At 42.3% G+C, this 18,922-nt stretch overlaps 1 protein-coding gene across 6 annotated transcripts in view; it reads right to left on the bottom strand.

Moving 5' to 3' along the window:
• SLC25A30 (solute carrier family 25 member 30) overlaps nt 1-18,922 on the bottom strand; it is a 98,361-nt gene that overhangs the window by 12,438 nt on the left and 67,001 nt on the right. For all 6 annotated transcript variants that reach the window (XM_067713417.1, XM_067713421.1, XM_067713420.1 and 3 more), the window contains exons 2-8: nt 11,819-11,940; nt 10,164-10,311; nt 6,208-6,302; nt 5,202-5,287; nt 3,324-3,419; nt 2,508-2,632; nt 1,098-1,236 (exon numbers count right to left, since the gene is read on the bottom strand). In XM_067713417.1, the coding sequence (XP_067569518.1) occupies nt 1,098-1,236; nt 2,508-2,632; nt 3,324-3,419; nt 5,202-5,287; nt 6,208-6,302; nt 10,164-10,311; nt 11,819-11,882 (753 nt within the window). In that variant the 5' untranslated portion in view covers nt 11,883-11,940. The remainder of the gene's footprint in view (nt 1-1,097; nt 1,237-2,507; nt 2,633-3,323; nt 3,420-5,201; nt 5,288-6,207; nt 6,303-10,163; nt 10,312-11,818; nt 11,941-18,922) is intronic.

The raw sequence follows: 18,922 nt of genomic DNA, 5'->3' as shown, positions 1-18,922 counted from the left end.
CAACTAGAGTCTATTGCCTCCTTGCCATGTGGGCTTACAGCAGGTCAGAAATAAAAAAAGGAGGCAATGGCAGTAAAGACGTAATTCAGAGTACCACTATTTCATGTTGTTGGATAGATAACATTAAGTGTCTTTGCTTCATTAAAGCAATATTTGAAGTCTAGGGATGCGCCAGCATCACGCCGGTAAACAGCAACCACAAACGTGGTCCCTCATCTTTGGCTGCCGGCAACCCAGCAGGGGAGACAGTCACAAACTTTCATCTACGCAGGAAGAGTAGGCCCAATTATTTAAACTGAGAATTAAGGTTAAGATTCATGTGTTCCTTTGAGAGATGTCTGAATGAAGGATGTTCATTCCAGTTTGACTCAACAGGAAGGTGATACATTCTGGAAGGAGACACAGTTCTACTACAATCACAGGAAATATGACTATTTTCTCACGCTTCACAGCAGAGCAGAGATATAAGAAAAATGAACTGTCATTTCTAAATATTCATTTAGATTTTGTATTTAAAACATTAGCCCCTGTGTGGCAAAAACTCTGTACCATCTCAAGACTTTAGAGCATCACTCGTCTTAGTTATTTTAGCCCTCAAAATTCAGATATTCCGTTGGTTAAATAAATATAAATACAAATATATATTTGGGGGCCTGTTTCACGGATTGAAGCAATCCACTAGAATGTTGAAGACTAACTTAAATAAATGTGCTTACTTCACCAGTGTCCCTTATTATTATACTAACAAGGTTTTATTATTATGTCTATACTTATTATTATAAATGTATATGATGTTTCTACCTAACATTATTCCAGGCACTGTGCTATTTTGTAGGTATGATCTCAATGATTTTTATAATAATCCTGTGATGTAGGTGCTATTATTTATTGTCTCATTTCACTTGTGAGGAAACCGAGGTGTAGAGTCTGTACCTTGACCAAAGTCACACGATTACAAATGACAGAATCACAGGTTCATCAGGCTCTAAACCCTTGTGTTTTTAAATCCTGAAAAGAAACTCTTCAGAAGGCAACGTGGAAGCCAATGAGCCACGAAAGGCATTCACAACAGCGTACAGATGGACATCCCCGCTCACCTGTAACAAGCAATCCAGGGAACCTGTGTAGCCAGGGCATCTGCCATCTCGAAGGACTCTCTGATTCATCATACGTGTTCTCACCACATCAACAGGGTTTGAGGCCAGGGCCCCCGCCAGCCCACAGGTGAAGCTTGAGCTATAAAGAAGAGACCGTTTGAAAAATAAAGTTTAATACCCCTGAGCTGCAGCCCCTACTATCAAGGGCAAGAAACAGCCTCCTCCCAAACTAGGTTAAAGTAACAGGTAACAAGATGGAATATATGAGAATGAGGCCCTTATCTAAAGCATTGTTTATACTGGCTTATAAATTCCAGCCTCGGCTAAGAATACTTTTGAGGTTCTGGAATGTCAACGAATCATAGAAACAGGAAGGAATGTCCTCCAAGGACGATCTATTTCATCTATCTATTCACCTACAAACAGGCATCAGAGTAATTTTAGCCATCTCATAACTACATTGCTCTTAGAGATCAGAGAAAAAGATTTCCTCACTGTAATGTGATGCCCACCAGGGCCCTGGGTTCTACTAAACTTTCAGTCACAAGACTACCATAGACCAGCCCTGGTATCAACTAACACAGAGTAGGGTTTCACAACTTCAGCACTACTAACATTTTGGAACAGAGAACTCTTTGTTGTGGATGTCTGTCCTGTGCACTGTAAGATGTTTAGCAGCTCGCTGGCCTCCACCCAGTAGATGTCATTAGCACATAAGAATCAGAACAGTCTCCGAAACGGCCAAATGTCATAGAAACAGAGAGTCAAAAAGTGGTTGCCAGAGCTTGGGGTTGGGAAGAAGTTGGTAAAAGCGTACAAAAATGTCAGTTATGAGATGAATAAGGTCTGAGGATCTAATGTATAACACGGTGATTATGGTTGACAACACAGTATTATATATAATTTAATTTTGCTACGAGAGTAGAATTTAAATGTTTTCACGCAGACATAAAATGATGGATGTGTTAATTAACTCGATGAGGGTAATCATTTCATAATGCATACGTGTATCTAACCATATTGTGCACTTTAAGTATCTTACAATTCTACTTGCCAATTATACCTCAATAAAGCAGAAAAATAAAAAAATATAAAAATAAAAAGCAAGAGAATGCCAAGCATGATCGTAGCTGTATAATAAAGCACATGTAATATACTTTCGTAGACATATTTGCATATGCATAGAAAACACCTGAAGGTACATAATCAAACAGTTAACAATGGCTACCTACGTAAAGCGGTAAGGACATACTTTTTCCTGGTTTACTTCCGTATTATAATTTTTCAAATATGAGAATATAATACTTTTATAATAAACTTTCTTTAAAATGTCTATAAATTTGCAGCAAAGTTCTACCCTAAGCTCATGCATACCTAAAATATTAATTTTTTTAAAATCCATAAACATACAGGAAATGGGTATACACAGTGTCTCCCATCAAGCCCGAGAGAATAAGATGCTTCTTGGTGAGGTCGTAGACCGGCAGCTCCACACCAACAACAATAGCGGCCCTCTGAGCAGTAAGGGACACACCCTGGGTAAAAATATCAATAATAACAAGTCAGACATGTCTCCCCTACAAACTATGGCCAATTTTTACATTTTCCTGCTGGTAGGTAGAAATGTAGAGTGAAAGAGTAGAAAAATGCAGACGGTAAGAAGTCAGAAACCCCAAAGTCTAATTCTGATTCTGGCACTAACTGTACGACCTTGACCAGGACGAGTCACCTCTCAGAGCTTCCGGTTTCCTTGTATGTATGGAGAGGATCGGACTGGATGGCCTTTAGGGTCTAATCTATGAGATGACAGTCCCTAGAATACTAGGAAATAGCATTCCATACCAGTGCTTGCCTAACAGTCTTCACTTAAGAGCCATGAAACCATACAGATCAAAAAAATCCAATGTACCTATAACCTCTTCTCCATAAGAACTTAGGGGGAAAAAAAGCAAACAAATCAAGTATTCAACCCTCACAGAATTTCTTATATATGAATTTTTCGAAAGGTACTTTAAAATCACGACATACTCCTTATGTAAAATCATGACATTTTCACTTTTACAGATTAAGAAAATTAAGGAAGAAGATCTCTTCAAGGGCAGATGTCATTCTTCTTCCTTTACTCCATTATACCATTTGGATTAAATAAAATAATAAAAATAGGAAAAATAACTTTTTTTAAAAATGGGAAGAACTAAGTCAGTTGGGTCTGTTTTTGAAGCTTACCTTCCAAAGTCCTCTTGTTCCCTCTTGCTGGTAAATGTGAATGAAGTTGCCTATCATTCCTCCTTGAAGGGAGCTATTTTGTGCTTGCATCCGAATCTAGAAATTAAAGACTAACGTGAGAAAGAAACTAGCATGTTTCTCCACAAATGCAGACTTAAAAAAAAAAAAAAAATTCAATTTGTTGTTTAGTGATCATTAAAAGAAAAAAAACTGTAATATAACTATTACTACAATGCTAGTTTAAATTTATCAGGATTGGTTCTTAGGCACTTTAGAATCAACAAAAAGCATCTAGTAGAGTCCAGTCTTGCATGCAGTAGCTCGTTAAGTGTCAAAAAGAAATTTTTTTTAAATAGTCTTTTAAAAAGGAAAGAAAATGGCATATCTCCCTCTAGGTTACTAAGTAGGAAAGAGAGAATATCATGGTTAATTCTAAAGATTTAACATAATTTATGAGTATCCAGTGTACCTGGCAGCACTAAGCATTGGTAAGCACTTTTCTTAAATTAGTTACTCCAAGCCCTATTATTTCCAACCAGCCAAACCCTAAGGTACACAGACGTGCTGGCCAAAGGATGGCTGTGTGATGTCCCTCACACTCTGTTACACAGGAACTTACAAGTGAACTTCACAACTGCCATGGAATTCACATGACCAATATTCCAACATAAAAATGTTTGATGTAGCTCTGCATTTTTAAGAATAAAAAGGGACTTCTCACTAAAAAACTGGTACCTTATTTTGGTTTAGGGAGCACATGCATTACCCTCTAATTCTACAGAGAACTGTTACTGCCAGGCTAACGTGAGAAAACAAAATGCAGGAACCGCCTTTCCACAGCCCTGATACAGCTTTAAGAGGTTAACAGGAGTGCGGATATTCTTCTCTAGCAATTCTACCCCAGCACAGGGTAAACTCAGGGCAAAAGGGCCTGGTCCTTCTATTCACACCGCGTGTAACTGTAGTGCACCCAACACCCTGCTGCATGCAATGTTGATGTTGTCAGAATCTCCTGTTAGACTGAAAGCTGAAGGCGGGGTCCTTGCCTGACTCACTTTTGGATTCTAAGCATATAGCACACCAACTGGTGCAAGGCAGAAGCACAGTGAATGCTGCTTAAATAATGGGGGAAAGAAAAAGAATGAGGGAAGGAAAGGAATATCTTCAGAGGGTGTGACCAATAACTCACACCTGATTTTGATTTTCTTTAATTAGTTAGTCCCTTGCCTTATTACAAAAAGGATTTAAGGAGGCTGTATCCCTGGTATTGTTGATAAAGTCATCTAATGCGTTATGTCTAATTGTAGTTATGTAAATATTTTCATTACTATTTCCTGAAATCAAATTAGTGGAAAACGTAACGCCTTCAGAAACGGTCACCAACAAGCTGCCTAGACTGCTGTAAAGCTTGCAGTCCATCTATTTTATTTTAGTTTTCATTTTTTGGCTGCGTCGTGTGGCTTTCGAGATCTTAGTTCCCGGACCAGGGACTGAACCCGCACCCTCAGCAGTGAAAGTGCCAAGTCCTAACCACTGGACCAACGGGAAATTCCCAACAGCCCATCTATTTTAATGAACCAATAAAAACAAGGGAGATTTTCAATGAAAAATGAAATTCAAATGCATCTAAGCCTAATTTTCTTTTTTCTGGTTAATCAGCAAAACCTCCAAAGTCTCCAAAAATGGGTCCTACTTGTGAGCTTATCTGTATCACTGGGAAATCCACCTAGTGCATGTTTCCGAGTCTTCACGACACTAAAACTGTAAAGATTCACACATACACAGTATATGTTACATTCACAGATTTTCATTATCTGTACGTTGATTACAATAAGAAAATGCAGCGTGTGCCTGTAAGACACAGATAGCACTGCTTACTTTCAAAACATCAGTTGGATTAGCAATGGTTGAGGATATGACTCCAGAGAGAATTCCACAGACCACATTTATCAGAAGGGTTTCATCTGCAAACAAAGACATATTATTTGATTCTTCATATGTACAGGACTCTTCATATGAGTAACTCATGTATAGGTGTAATTCACTTACACATCACTTGTTCATTTAAGAGACGAAAGAAATACATGCTTAATGAATCAAGTAATTTTCAAAGGATTAGGGATTTTGCTGGCTGAAGGGATTTTGCTCAGCAAAATTTCTTGACACCTAAAAAGGAATGTGAACTATCACGCAAGAGTAACCATGGGAATCATCATGGAAGTGAACCATAATTCACATTTGTGTGTAAGTACAAACCACTGTAATTAAGACGAGGTCGTACACCAACTGGTAGGAGAATAAAAGATACCCTCCTATGAGATAAAGTGGAGATAAAATTTTAAAGCACATCACACATATTTAATTTGAAATGTATTGAAGCACTTTTCAAACATCTTTGCTCCTGGCTCACTGCGCTCATAGAACAGTGACTAGTGCTTATCTCTTTGTAAAAAAGACAGAAACTTCTAGGGATTAAAGCAAAGTCGAATAATCAACCAGCAAGAGAACATCAGAACTCAGAGCTCTTAATACTAAGAAAATGTAGTCACTGCTTTCCTGAAAAATAGGTGATAATTCCTATGATTGTAGAGAATTTTAAGTGGGCTACAACTACAACAACATACCCTCTAGTCTGGACATTGTGGAAACAAGGACAACTCATTAAGACGTTTGTAAGATAGCTCTGTTGCCCCCCTAAATTCAGCTGATATCCAACTTGCTTATTTATATAAGCAAGTATAATTCATTTAGATTTTACACCCAACCCAAAGTTCTCCTCCACAGTAGTAAAGACACAAATAAGAAAATCGATCCCAAACCACTTGAACAAAAAGACAAACAACCCACCTCCTGTCCGTAAGTGGAAAGAGAATTCCCCACTCACCTTCCGGGCGCTCGACAAATAACCGCTTCAAGCTCTGGTAGGCGCCTATCTTGATGGTGCCATAGGAAGCCTGGCGCAACATCGCAGGAGCAATCCTGCCAAACCAATGGGCAAAGGGACAAAAAAATCTAAAAAACCACTTAAAATCCTCTAGAAGACACACATAGGAGACGTAATCACGTATCTGCCTTCCACAATCAAACTACACTAAGACAGATTTCTTAAGAGTTTAAAATCCAGCAAAAATATAGGTGGAGGACTCCCCTGGTGGTCCAGCGGTAAAGAATCCGCCTTACAATGCAGGGGACGTGGGTTCGATCCCTGGTCAGGGAACTAAGATCCCACAGGCTGTGGGGCAACTAAGCTCACGCACCTCAACTAGAGCACTAGTGCCACAACTACTGAGCTCTCGCACCTCAACTAGAGCCCGTGTGCTGCAAACTACAGAGCTCACGTGCCCTGGAGCCTGCATGCTGCAACTAGAGAGAAGCCCGTGCGCCACAACGAAAGATCCATTGTGCCTCAACGAAGATCCTGCATGCTGCAACTAAGACCCGACGCAGCCAAAAATAAACAAACTAAATAATAAATAGGGACTTCCCTGGTGGCGCAGTAGTTGAGAGTCCGCCTGCCGATGCAGGGGACGCGGGTTCGTGCCCCGGTCCGGGAAGATCCCACATGCCGCGGAGCGGCTGGGCCCGTGAGCCGTGACCGCTAAGCCTACGCGTCCGGAGCCTGGAGAGGCCACAACAGTGAGACGCCCGCGTACCGCAAAAAAAAAAAAAGAAGCCACCGCGATGAGAAGTCCACGCACTGCAATGAAGAGTAGCCCCAGCTTGCTGCAACTAGAGAAACCCCGCGCACAGCAACAAAGACCCAACACAGCCAAAAATAAATAAAAATTAAATTAAAAAAAATAAGTAATTAATTTAAAAATATTTTAAGAAAAAAGTTAAAAAAAATTTTTTTATAAAGGTGGGTTCTGGGACTTCCCTGGTGGCGCAGTGGATGGGAGTCGGCCTGCCAATGCAGGTGACATGGGTTCGATTCCTGGTCCGGGAGGATCCCACGTGCCACGGAGCGGCTCGGCCCGTGAGCCACGACTGCTGAGCTTGCGCTCTGGAGCCCGCGGGCTGCAGCTGCTGAGCCTGTGTGCCACGGCTGCTGAGGCCCGCGCACCTGGAGCCCATGCTCCACGGCAGAAGAGGCCACCGCAATGAGAGGCCCACGCACCGCAATGAAGAGTAGCCCCGGCTCGCCACAACTAGAGAAAGCCCACACACAACCAAAAATAAATAAATAAAAATTTAAAAAAAAAAAAAAAAAAGGTGGGTTCTTGGGAGTTCCCTGGCAGTCCAGTGGTTAGGACTAGGCACTCTCAATGCCAAGGGCCCAGGTTCAATCCCTGGTCGGGGAACTAAGCTCCCACAAGCCACACAGTGGAACAAAAAATAAAATATATGTATGTGTGTGTGTGTGTGGTGTGTGTATATGGGTTCAGTTAAATGTGTGCAAGTTATTAGTTCCCTAAGTGATAGCTCAGCCCCTCATGTTTATCCTCAATGAAAACACACGGAGTTCTATTTGCCCATTCACATTATAATGGGAGGGCTTTCCTTTCTCAGGACAAAGCACCTGGTGAAATGTGGCCTCTGTAGGCATCCTCCAGGGTTGCTGGAGCTCATCTCCCACCTCCCTGGGGGCCCTGTTCCACTTATTCCCTCTCCCTCCTCCAGGACCCTCCCCACCCCAAAACCACCCTGTGGCATTCATACTCACAGGCTCTCCTGCCACACTTCCCACCTCCTTCTCAGATTGCAATGCGGCTTCCTTCCACCCTCTTCATCAATAGCCCCCTCACCAAAAGGGGCCCAAGGGACATCTCTGTAGCTAAATTAAATGATGCTTTTCAATCAGCATCTTATAAAGCCTCTCTGTCTTTCCAGTATTTGCTATGGTCCACTCTTTGTCCTGCTTGCAGCCGTCTCCTCCCTGAGCTGCCATAACTTCACTCTCTCCAATTCCTCTTCTTTCTCTGCACATCCTACCTCTGTCCTCTGAGGGGCCCAGGAGTTCTGTCCTTCCTCTCTTCTCTCACGGCTCCACACACTCCCCAGATGAGCTCATCTACTCGCATGGCTTCAACTGTCCAAAGAGTCATGACTCCTAAATTCATGTTTCCAACACTGATTCCAAGATGCATTTCCAGCTGCTTCCCAGATTTTTCAATTCACATGTCCTACACCTACCACCAGAGCAAGTGTCTCACCCAACTAATTATCCTCCCTCTCCAAACAATCCGCTCTCCTCTTCTGTGTCCTAGACCAAGGAATGGTACCTCCATCTGCACACTGGCCAGAACCAGAAAGAGACACTAGCCTGTCTCCTCCTTCCCCACCACCCCTCATGTATGAGGTCGTACACTATGTCGATCCTCTGCCCTAAACAGCCTGCCTTCTTTCTCTCCACCCCCAAGACAATTCCTCAGGTCAGATCCTTGTCTCTGCTTCCTATGTGCCAGCCTGCTTCCACTGTCACTGTCTCTCTTTCTCCCAATGGCAGGCGGGAATTTTTTACAACGCAAACCTGATCATGTCAGTCCCTCTACTCAAAACCCTTCAGTGGCTTCTGTCTGCCACAGGTATAGTAAACTCACACTTACAGGTACCGGGCAGATGCTATGAGCGCGTGAGGCGGGCTGAGTCTAATTGCACACCTACGCTATGTGAGTGCCAGAGGTTTGGTAAACCAGAGAAAGCATCCTTAACACCAGTTACTATTATCATAAGTGACCCAATGTGGGCCCAGATGTTAGCTTTCTTGAGAAGATCGAATGGTTTTTATGTTCAACTTCTCGCATTTAAAAGACTGGCTCGACTGAAAGACAAAAACCTTTGGGGACCCGTGGGTGGGAGGGCTGTGAGACATCAGTTTGGGATCTGGACCTGGTCCTTCAAGATCAGATCCAGGGCCTCTTAAGTCTGGGATTGATGCCCTGCCTCAACCAGAGTCTAGTACTCGGCAGACGCCACTGTAATCCCGTTTGCACACCTGCAGTCCCCACTCAACCACAGTTCCTTCAGGGCAGGTGGCTGCTGCCGATTCCCATGTGTCCACCCAGATCCAGTCTCGCCCCTCTCCGTGCTGCTCTGTGCCGAGGCTGGCGCCATGGATGACACCACCCGGCTCCCCTGCCAGCTGATTCCAGCCAGTAGAAGATGGGAGAGAGGGAGAGAGGGAGGGAGGGAGGGGGAAGAAGCGGAGGTATTTCTTCCTCTCCCTGGGCACTAGCAAGGCATCTCTCAACAACTCCTGTTGGGTCCTTCAAGGCTCCAGCCCTAGTAGGCTCTGCTAACATCATTCCTGTCCTTGTCTCTCTGGTCCTAGGCTTGGTAACAATTTCTCATTTTGCTAGTTTCTAGGTACCTCAAAATCCTTTATTCGTTCCCTTAACCCTTAAGTAGCCCTTTCATTAATCTCCCTTCATTTAAACCACCCGAACGAACTGTTTCCTGCAGGGCCTCTGACTGACATAGGCAGGACCCCGCCTTACTCACTCTCCTATCCAGTGCCTGCAGTACACTGGTCGTTAAATGTTGGATTAAAGAAAAGCTGTTCACTGCAACTCTTACCTATGGAGAATATCATATCATTTTCATTACAGCAAAAACCTCAGTAATTCAGAATAACCCAGGGGAAGGGCTATTAAAACAAATGTAATTTTTGTATTATTATCTGTATTTGAATATAATGAAAAGTTTCACCACAACACTCGTTACATTAAAACACATATATAGAAAATAAAGTTGAAATGAAAAATGAAAAAAAAAATCAACGATTGCTACTTGCTCTTGAATACACCCCAAACTTGTATTTTTTCTCTATGAAGTCTTAGTGTGAAGTCTGTTCATTTGAAAGTTCAACACTGAAATATAAACACACAAAGGTCTACTTACCCTGAATACAGTGCTTTTAGGCCTTCCTCTCTGCCTATCCTCACTAACGCATGCAATGTTCCTCGATACCTGATTTCTTTAAAGTTTGCATCATTCTTCTGGCCTTGAATCTGGAGCCGTGTCTTGGTTAAATCAATTGGAAAAGTACCTTAAAATTTTTAAGAAGGAAACGTTTCACTTAATAGAAAGAAATTTCACTAAACAAAGGATACACAGGGATACATTACTGAGGAAACATTCAGACTATAACGTAAACTAAGAAACAGAAATGGCAGATACTCTGCAATCTTCCTATTTAAAAAAAAAATTAGGAACCAAAAGATTTTTTTAAATCTTTTTAAAAATGCATAACTGTGTTTTCTGTACATTTTTATTTATGTCCCATCTTATTCTACCTAGGATTTGAGGAGGCTGCACTGCTATCAAAAGTAGGTACATGGAATGATTTACACAAACAGGAAATCCACTTTCAAATATAAGTTACTGGGAACTCCCTGGCAGTCCTGTGGTTAGGACTCAGCACTTTCACTCCTGGGGCCTGGGTTCAACCCCTTGTTGGGGAACTTAGATCCCGCAGGCCGCGCAGTGCAGCCAAGAAATAATAATAATAATAATAAAATAAAAATAAAACGTAAGTTACTATTTTTCACACATGTGAAGGCTGATACGGGGTTCAACATGGAGATAAATGCGTTTTCTAAAGGAATTTCTCACCTGTGTGTTACAGCCTAAAAGTGACTCGGTTAATGTAGGTAAAAACGTTTAATGTAGTACCCAAGAGATAGTCCATCCAAACATATAAACCCATACACAGTAACCTTGAGTCACTGTGTCGATGAATCTACACGGGGAGCCTAAGCCAGTGGTCGGTGGTTAATGTGCCTCAACCCCTCAGCCCAGGTCCCCACTGGCTCCTCAGGGGCAGCCTCTGTCCCAGGACAGCAGCGATTCAGCCCAACACCTGGCACTTGGCAGCATCTCAATCAACATGTGTTTTGTTTTGGTTTTGGCCACGCCACACAGCTTGTGGGATCTTAGTTCCCCAACCAGGGAATGAACCTGGGCCCTGGGGCAGTGAAAGTGCAGAGTCCTAACCCCCACCCCGCCGCCACCATCAATTAACATGTGCTGAATGAATGATCAGGGGAATAAACAAAGGAACTAATAGGATCTGACTGGAGCTGAGCGGATGAGGAAGTCACCAGCAGGACATGAACAACAGGCATGATTAGAACATGATGACACGATGACAGTCACTCGCCTCCGGCTCAGGAAGGCCCTGGGGCTCCCTAAACCTCTTTTAAAGCCAAATGTGTTAATAGTGATGAAGCGGGGGGAAAAGGACAAGGAGAACAGGACAGATGGCATCCAACAATGATGCATGAAACTTCCGTTTGAGCAACAGGTCCAACTGTCTCCCCACTGAACTTTCAACCCTAAACTGCTAATAAGCAGCCCAAGTCACTATTTCGTCTTAAAAGTATCGCAAAGGAAGAAAGAAATTGTGAATCCTGAGATTCAGTGTTTCATAATCTCACATTCTGTGCCTGAACTACACACACCGTAAGTCTTATGACACCCAACGATCACATCCATAAGTTTCAGCCTCATCACGTACAGCAGGCAGCTGACCGGCCTCGCCCTGGGCTCCTTACCGCACTCCGCTGTGATGGAGGCCAGGCCTCCGTACACGAAGGGCTTCCAGTTCAGGGCTGACATGCTCACCGCTGTCCCTTCTCCTTTGTTCACAGACGCATAGCCTCCAACAGGGTTTTTCCTGGACACAAAAGTAAGGTGTTTCAATGCTGTAACTTCTCACACAGGCAGTTTCTTCTTCTTTTTTTTTTTTTTTTGTGGTACGCGGGCCTCTCACTGCCGCGGCCTCTCCCGTTGCGGAGCACAGGCTCCGGACGCGCAGGCGCAGCGGCCATGGCTCACAGGCCCAGCCGCTCGGCGGCATGTGGGATCTTCCCGGACCGGGGCACGAACCCGTGTCCCCTGCATCGGCAGGCGGACTCTCAACCACTGCACCACCAGGGAAGCCCCAGGCAGTTTCTTCTTTAAGCTCGTGTTTCACTTGGAGTGAGCACTACCAGATGCTACCCCTGAACCCTGCCCTCACCCACACATGCACGGTTCCCAAGATGATCCTCACCTTATAAAGGAAAGCACCCCTATTTCCTAAACCCCAACTCACTCCATCAGTTGCCTTAATTCTAACCCAGGCCTTAAATAAGCCGATATATTGATATCTTGATGTGCGTTGATTAGTGTAGTACAATGGAGGTGATTTTCTGGGTAGTCCATGTTATCTTAAATCTGTTCTTCACTTAATAAATATTTGCCATTTGCTTGCCACTGTCTTAGTGAGTCCCTCCCAGGAGGTACTGGAGTCTTTCAGATACACAGAAGCAGAAAAATGTTGCAACCCAGCGTCACAAGCTAAAATGATAATTACTTAAAATGACCAAAATGAACCTGTAGTTTATAAATGTTAGCTCTCTTCTCTTACTCACGTTATGTTACTAGCTGTGAGGCGGCCCGGGATGAAGGAACGAGGCAGACTATGGAGTCAGAGCCTCATCACCCCCTTCCTAGTAAACTTCCTGTTAACCTCTAGGTTTTTAAATTCTCCCTCATCATCATCATAGTTGAAGCAGCCAATACAACCAATTAGGGGTAGAGTCCACACCTTTACTCATGCCTACTGTGGAAATTAAATACAAAAAAGACACTCACGGGAGGTGGAGTCAAGATAGTGGTGTGAGAAGACGCAGAGTTAGCGTCTCCCCACAACTAGTGCGCCTGCCTGGAGACTCTGACGCTCAAGGAGACGGGAGGGACCCCAAAGTGAACCAGTAGGATGTAGGGGGACTGAGGGGAGAGAAGGCGCGGAGGCCAGACAGGATCGGCGCCCCTGAGGCCAGATCAGGAGAGGCAGGCGGGAGGGACTCTCCTGGAGCAGCGGGAGAGGAGTGGAGGGCGATTGCCCCGCCCACTCAGGCCCCGGGAGCCTGCTGAGCTCCCAGGCCGGTACCCCACCCCCCACCCCCACCCCCCCGCCAAACCCCATCCAGGCCACGTGGGTCCTGGGGGCATAGGAGGGAGGCTGGGGAGATCAGGAGAGGCAGGCTGAAGAGGCCATGCAAGAGAAGCGAGAGGAGTGGAGGGTGCTTGCCCCGGCCACTCAGGCCTGGGGAACCTGCGGGGCTCCCAGGTGAGGTCCCCTGCCCTCTGAGACCAGGGCTGGGGGACACGCATAGGCCCCTTCTGTTCCCCACAGCCCCCCTTTTCCAGCCCTCTGCGTCCTGAGCATTGGCCCCGCCGAAACCTCGCCCTTGCTTAGGCCCCGCCTCCACAGCCAAGGACTTCCCCCACACTTGGTTTTTTTCTTTTCCCTCCTCCTCTTTATTTATTATTATGGTAAAGATGCACCTTCCGGTTGTTGATTCATCTATATTTTTATTTTTATATTCTTCCTAACATGTCTGTTAGTTTCCTAGTCAAATTTTATTTTTTACTTTGGTTTTTTTTTTTTTTGCCACCCCAGGCGGCTTGCGGGACCCTGGTTCACGAGCCCAGAGTTGGGTTGAAGCTCCTGCGGTGGGAGGTCCAAGTCTGAACCACTGGACTAACAGAGAACCTCATACCCCAGGGAATAGTCATCAGAGTGAGGTCTCAAGGAGCTCCTCATCTCAGCACCAAGACCCAGCTCTACCCAACAGCCTACAAACCCTAGTGTTGGAAGCCTCAGGCCAAACAATCACTAAGACAGGAACACAATCCCACTCATAAAAAATAAAAAAATAAAAAAAAAAGAGACGGCAAAAAAATATATCACAGATGAAGGAGCAAGGTAAAAACCTACAAGACCAAATAAATGAAGAGGAAATAGGCAAACTACCTGAAAAAGAATTCAGAGTAATGAGAGTAAAGATGATCCAGAATCTCAGAAATAGAATGGAGGCACGGATGAGAAAATACAAGAAAGTTTAACAAAGACTTAGAAGAACTAAAGAACAAACAAACAGAGATGAACAACACAATAACTGAAGTGAAAAATACACTAGAAGGAACCAATAACAGAATAACTGAGGCAGAACGAGTAAGTGAGCTGGAAGACAAAACGGTGGAAATAACTGCCAAGGAGCAGAATAAAGAAAATAGGATGAAAAGAACGGAAGACAGTCTCAGAGACCTCTGGGACAACACTAAACGCAACAACGTTGGAATATAGGGGTCCCAGAAGAAGAGAAAAAGAAAGGATCTGAGAAAATATTTGAAGAGATTATAGTTGAAAACTTCCCTAACATGGGAAAGGAAATAGGCACCCAAGGCCAGGAAGCACAGAGAGTCCCATATAGGATAAACCCTAGGAAAAACACACCAAGACACATATTAATCAAACTAACAAAAATTAAATTCAAAGAAAAAATATTAAAAGCAACAAGGGAAAAACAAAAAATAACATACAAAGGAATCCCCATAAGGTTATCAGCTGATTTTTCAGAGGAAACTCTGCAGGTGAGAAGGGAGTCGCAGGATATACTTAAAGCGATGAAAGAGAAAAACCTACAACCAAGATTACTCTACCCATCAAGGATCTCATTCAGATTCAATAAAGAAGTCAAAAGCTTTTCAGACAAACAAAAGCTAAGAGAATTCAGCACCACCAAACCAGCTTTACAACAAATGCTAAAGAAACTTCTCTAAGCGGGGGAAACATAAGAGAAGAAAAAGACACACAAAACCAAACCCAAAACAATTAAGAAAATGGTAATAGGAACAAACATATCGATAATAACCTTGAATGTAAATGGATTAAATGTCCCAAAAGACACAGACTGACTGCATGGATACAAAAACAAGACCCGGAAAATTTAAGAAAACTGAAATTGTATCAAGCATCTTTTCTGACCACAATGCTATGAGACTGGAAATCAATTACAGGAAAAAAAACTGTAAAAACCACAAATACATGGAGGCTAAACAGTGTGCTACTAAATAATCGAGAGATCAGTGAAGAAATCAAGGAAATAAAAAAATACATAGAAACAAATGACAACGAAAACATGACAACCCAAAACCTATGGGACACAGCAAAAGCAGTTCTAAGAGGGAAGTTTATAGCAATTCAATCTCACCTCAAGAAACAAGAAAAATCTCAAATAAACAATCTAACCCTACACTTGAAACAACTAGAGAAAGAAGAACAAAGAAAACCCAAAGTCAGTAGAAGGAAAGAAATCATAAAGGTCAGAGTAGAAATAAATGAAACAGAAACGAAGAAAAAAGAGAAGATCAATAAAACTAAAAGCTGGTTCTTTGAGAAGATAAACAAAATTGATAAACCCTTAGCCAGACTCATCAAGAAAAAAAGGGAGAGGACACAAATCAATAAAAGTAGAAATGAAAAAGGAGAAATCACAACTGACACTGCAGAAATACAAAGGATTATAAGAGACTACTACAAACAACTATATGCCAATAAAATGGACAACCACGAAGAAATGGACAAATTCTTGGAAAGGTACAATTTTCCAGGACTGAACCAGGAAGAATTAGAAAATATAAACAGACCTATCACAAGTAATGAAATTGAAACCATAATTAAAAATCTTCCAACAAACAAAAGTCCAGGACCAGATGGCTTCACAGGCGAATTCTATCAAACATTTAGAGAAGAGCTAACACTGATCCTTCTCAAAGTCCTCCAAAAATTGCAGAGGGAGAAACACTCCCAAATTCATTTTACGAAGCCACCATCACCCTGATACCAAAACCAGAAAAAGATATCACAAAAAAAGAAAATTACAGACCAATATCACTGATGAACATAGATGCAAAAATCCTCAACAAAATACTAGCAAACAGATTCCAACAGCACATTAAAAGGATCATACACCATGATCAAGTGGGATTTATCCCAGGGATGCAAGGATTCTTCAAAATACACACATCAATGTGATACACTACATTAACAAATTAAGGAATAAGAACATATGCTTTCAATAGATGCAGAAAAAGCTTTTGACAAAATTCAACACACATTTATGATAAAAACTCTCAAGAAAATGGGCGCAGAGAGAAACTACCTCAACATAATAAAGGCCATATATGACACATCCACAGCAAGCATCATACTCAATGGTGAAAAACTGAAAGCATTTCCACTAAGATGAGGAACAAGACAAGGATGTCCACTCTCACCACTATTATTCAACATAGTTTTGGAAGTCCTAGCCACGGCAATCAGAGAAGAAAAAGAAATAAAAGGAATACAAATTGGAAAGGACGAAGTAAAACTGTCACTGCTTGCTGATGACATGATACTATACATAGAAAATCCTAAAGCTGCTACCAGAAAACTACTAGAACTAATCAATGGATCTGGTAAGACTGCAGGAAACAAAATTAATGCACAGAAATCTCTGGCATTCCCATACACCAACAGCAAAAAATCAGGAAGAGAAATTAAGGAAACACTCACATTTACCACTGCAACAAAAAGAATAAAATACCTAGGAATAAACCTGCCTAAGGAGGCGAAAGAGTTGTACTCAGAAAACTATAAAACACTGATGAAAGAAATCAAAGATGACATAAACAGATGGAGAAATATACCATGTTCTTGGATTGGAAGAATCAATATTAGGAAATTGACTATACTACCCAAAGCAATCTACAGATTCATTGCAATCCCTATCAAACTACCAATGGCATTTTTCACAGAATTAGAACAAAAAATTTTACAATTCATATGGAAACACAAAAGACCCCGAATAGACAAAGCAATCTTGAAAAAGAAAAATGGAGTTGGAGGAATCAGTCGCCCCAACTTCAAACTATACCACAAAGCTACAGTAATCGAGACAGTATGGTACTGGCACAAAAACAGAAATATAGATCAACGGTACAAGATAGAATGCCCATAAACCCACGCACATAGGGGAACCTAATTTACAACAAAGGAGGCAAGAACATACAATGGAGAAAAGACAGACTCTTCAATAAATGGTGCTGGGAAAACTGGACAGCTACATGTAAAAGAATGATATTAGAACACTACCTAACACCATACACAAAAATAAACTCCAAATGGATTAAAGACTTAAATTAAGACCAGACACTATAAAACTCTTAAGAGTAAAACATAGGAAAAACACTCTTTGACATAAGCCACAGCAAGATCTTTTTTGACTCACTTCCTAGAGTAATGGAAATAAAAACAAAAGTAAACAAAAGGGACTTAATTAAACTTAAAAGCTTTTGCAGAGCAAAGGAAACCATAAACAAGACAAAAAGACAACCCTCAAAATGGGAGAAAGTATTTGCAAATGAAACAACAAAGGAGTAATCTACAAAATATACAAACAGCTCATAGAGCTCAATATCAAAAAAACAAACAATCCAGTTAAAAAATGGGCGGAAGACCTAAATACACATTTCACCAAGGAAGGCATACAGATGGCCAAGAGGCACATGAAAAGATGCTCAACATCACTAATTATTAAAGAAGTGCAAGTCAAAACTACAATTAGTTATCACCTCACACCAGTCGAAATAGCTATTATCAAAAAATCTAGAAACAATAAATGCTGGAAAGAGTGTGGTGAAAAGGGAACCCTCCTGCGCTGTTGGTGGGAATGTAAATTGATACAACCACTATGGGAAACAGTGCGGAGGTTCCTTAAAAAACTAAAAATAGAATTACCATATGACACAGCAATCCCACCACTGGCTATATACCCTGAGAAAATCGTAATTCAAAAGGAGTCATGTACCACAATGTTCACTGCAGCACTATTTACAACAGCCAGGACATGGAACAAACCTAAATGTCCGTCGACAGATGAATGGATAAAGAAGATGTGGCACATATATACAATGGAGTGTTACTCAGCCATAAAAAGAAACAAAATTGAGTTATTTGTAGTGAGGTGGATGGACCTAGAGTCTGTCATACAGAGTGAAGTAAGTCAGAAAGAGAAAAACAAATACCATATGCTGACATATAATATGGAATCTAAAAAAAAAAAATGGTACTGATGACCTAGTTGCAGGGCAGGAATAAAGATGTAGACATAGAGAATGGACTTGAGGACACGGGGTGGGAGGGCGAAGCTGGGGCGAAGTGAGAGTAGCATCGACATATATACACTACGGAATGTAAAATAGTTGGCTGGTGGGAAGTAGCAGCACAGCACAGGAAGATCGGCTCAGTGCTTTGCGAGGACCTGGAGGGGTGGGATAGAGAGGGTGGGAGGGAGGCTCAAGAGGGAGGGGATATGGGGACACATGTATGCATATGGCTGAAGGGCTTTGTTGTCCAACAGAAACTATCACAATATTGTGAAGCAATTATACTCCAATAAAGATCTATTAAAAAAAAAAGACACAAATGTTGCCTTCCATCCTCCTTTCCTTGTATAGGTCCTCACTCACTGTGACATATATGCACGCACCTGCCACAGCCAGGCCCCCCACATTCATTCCGCGTTCTGCAGTTTTATGCAATTTCCGTCGGCAAATCTGGCCTTGCGCCAATTAACAGGAGACACATGGAAATTAGCACACTTCTCTGTACATACGATCAACTCTAATTCTTGTCAGTTTAAAATAAAATCCTAATTTACTATAGTCATTGGCAAGCAATATGCCCAATGTTTTTACTTCCGCACGTTTGGGAGTGTTCCCAAGTCTGTATTTCCCAGGAGACCTACCACAAGTCACCACTGCCAAGAACGTCACTTCACAAG

This window comes from Pseudorca crassidens, chromosome 18 (assembly GCF_039906515.1).
Source record: "Pseudorca crassidens isolate mPseCra1 chromosome 18, mPseCra1.hap1, whole genome shotgun sequence".
Taxonomy (NCBI): Eukaryota; Metazoa; Chordata; class Mammalia; order Artiodactyla; family Delphinidae; genus Pseudorca; species Pseudorca crassidens.
The sequence above is the reverse complement of the archived record's forward strand: the minus strand, read 5'-3'. Positions and strand labels throughout refer to the sequence as shown.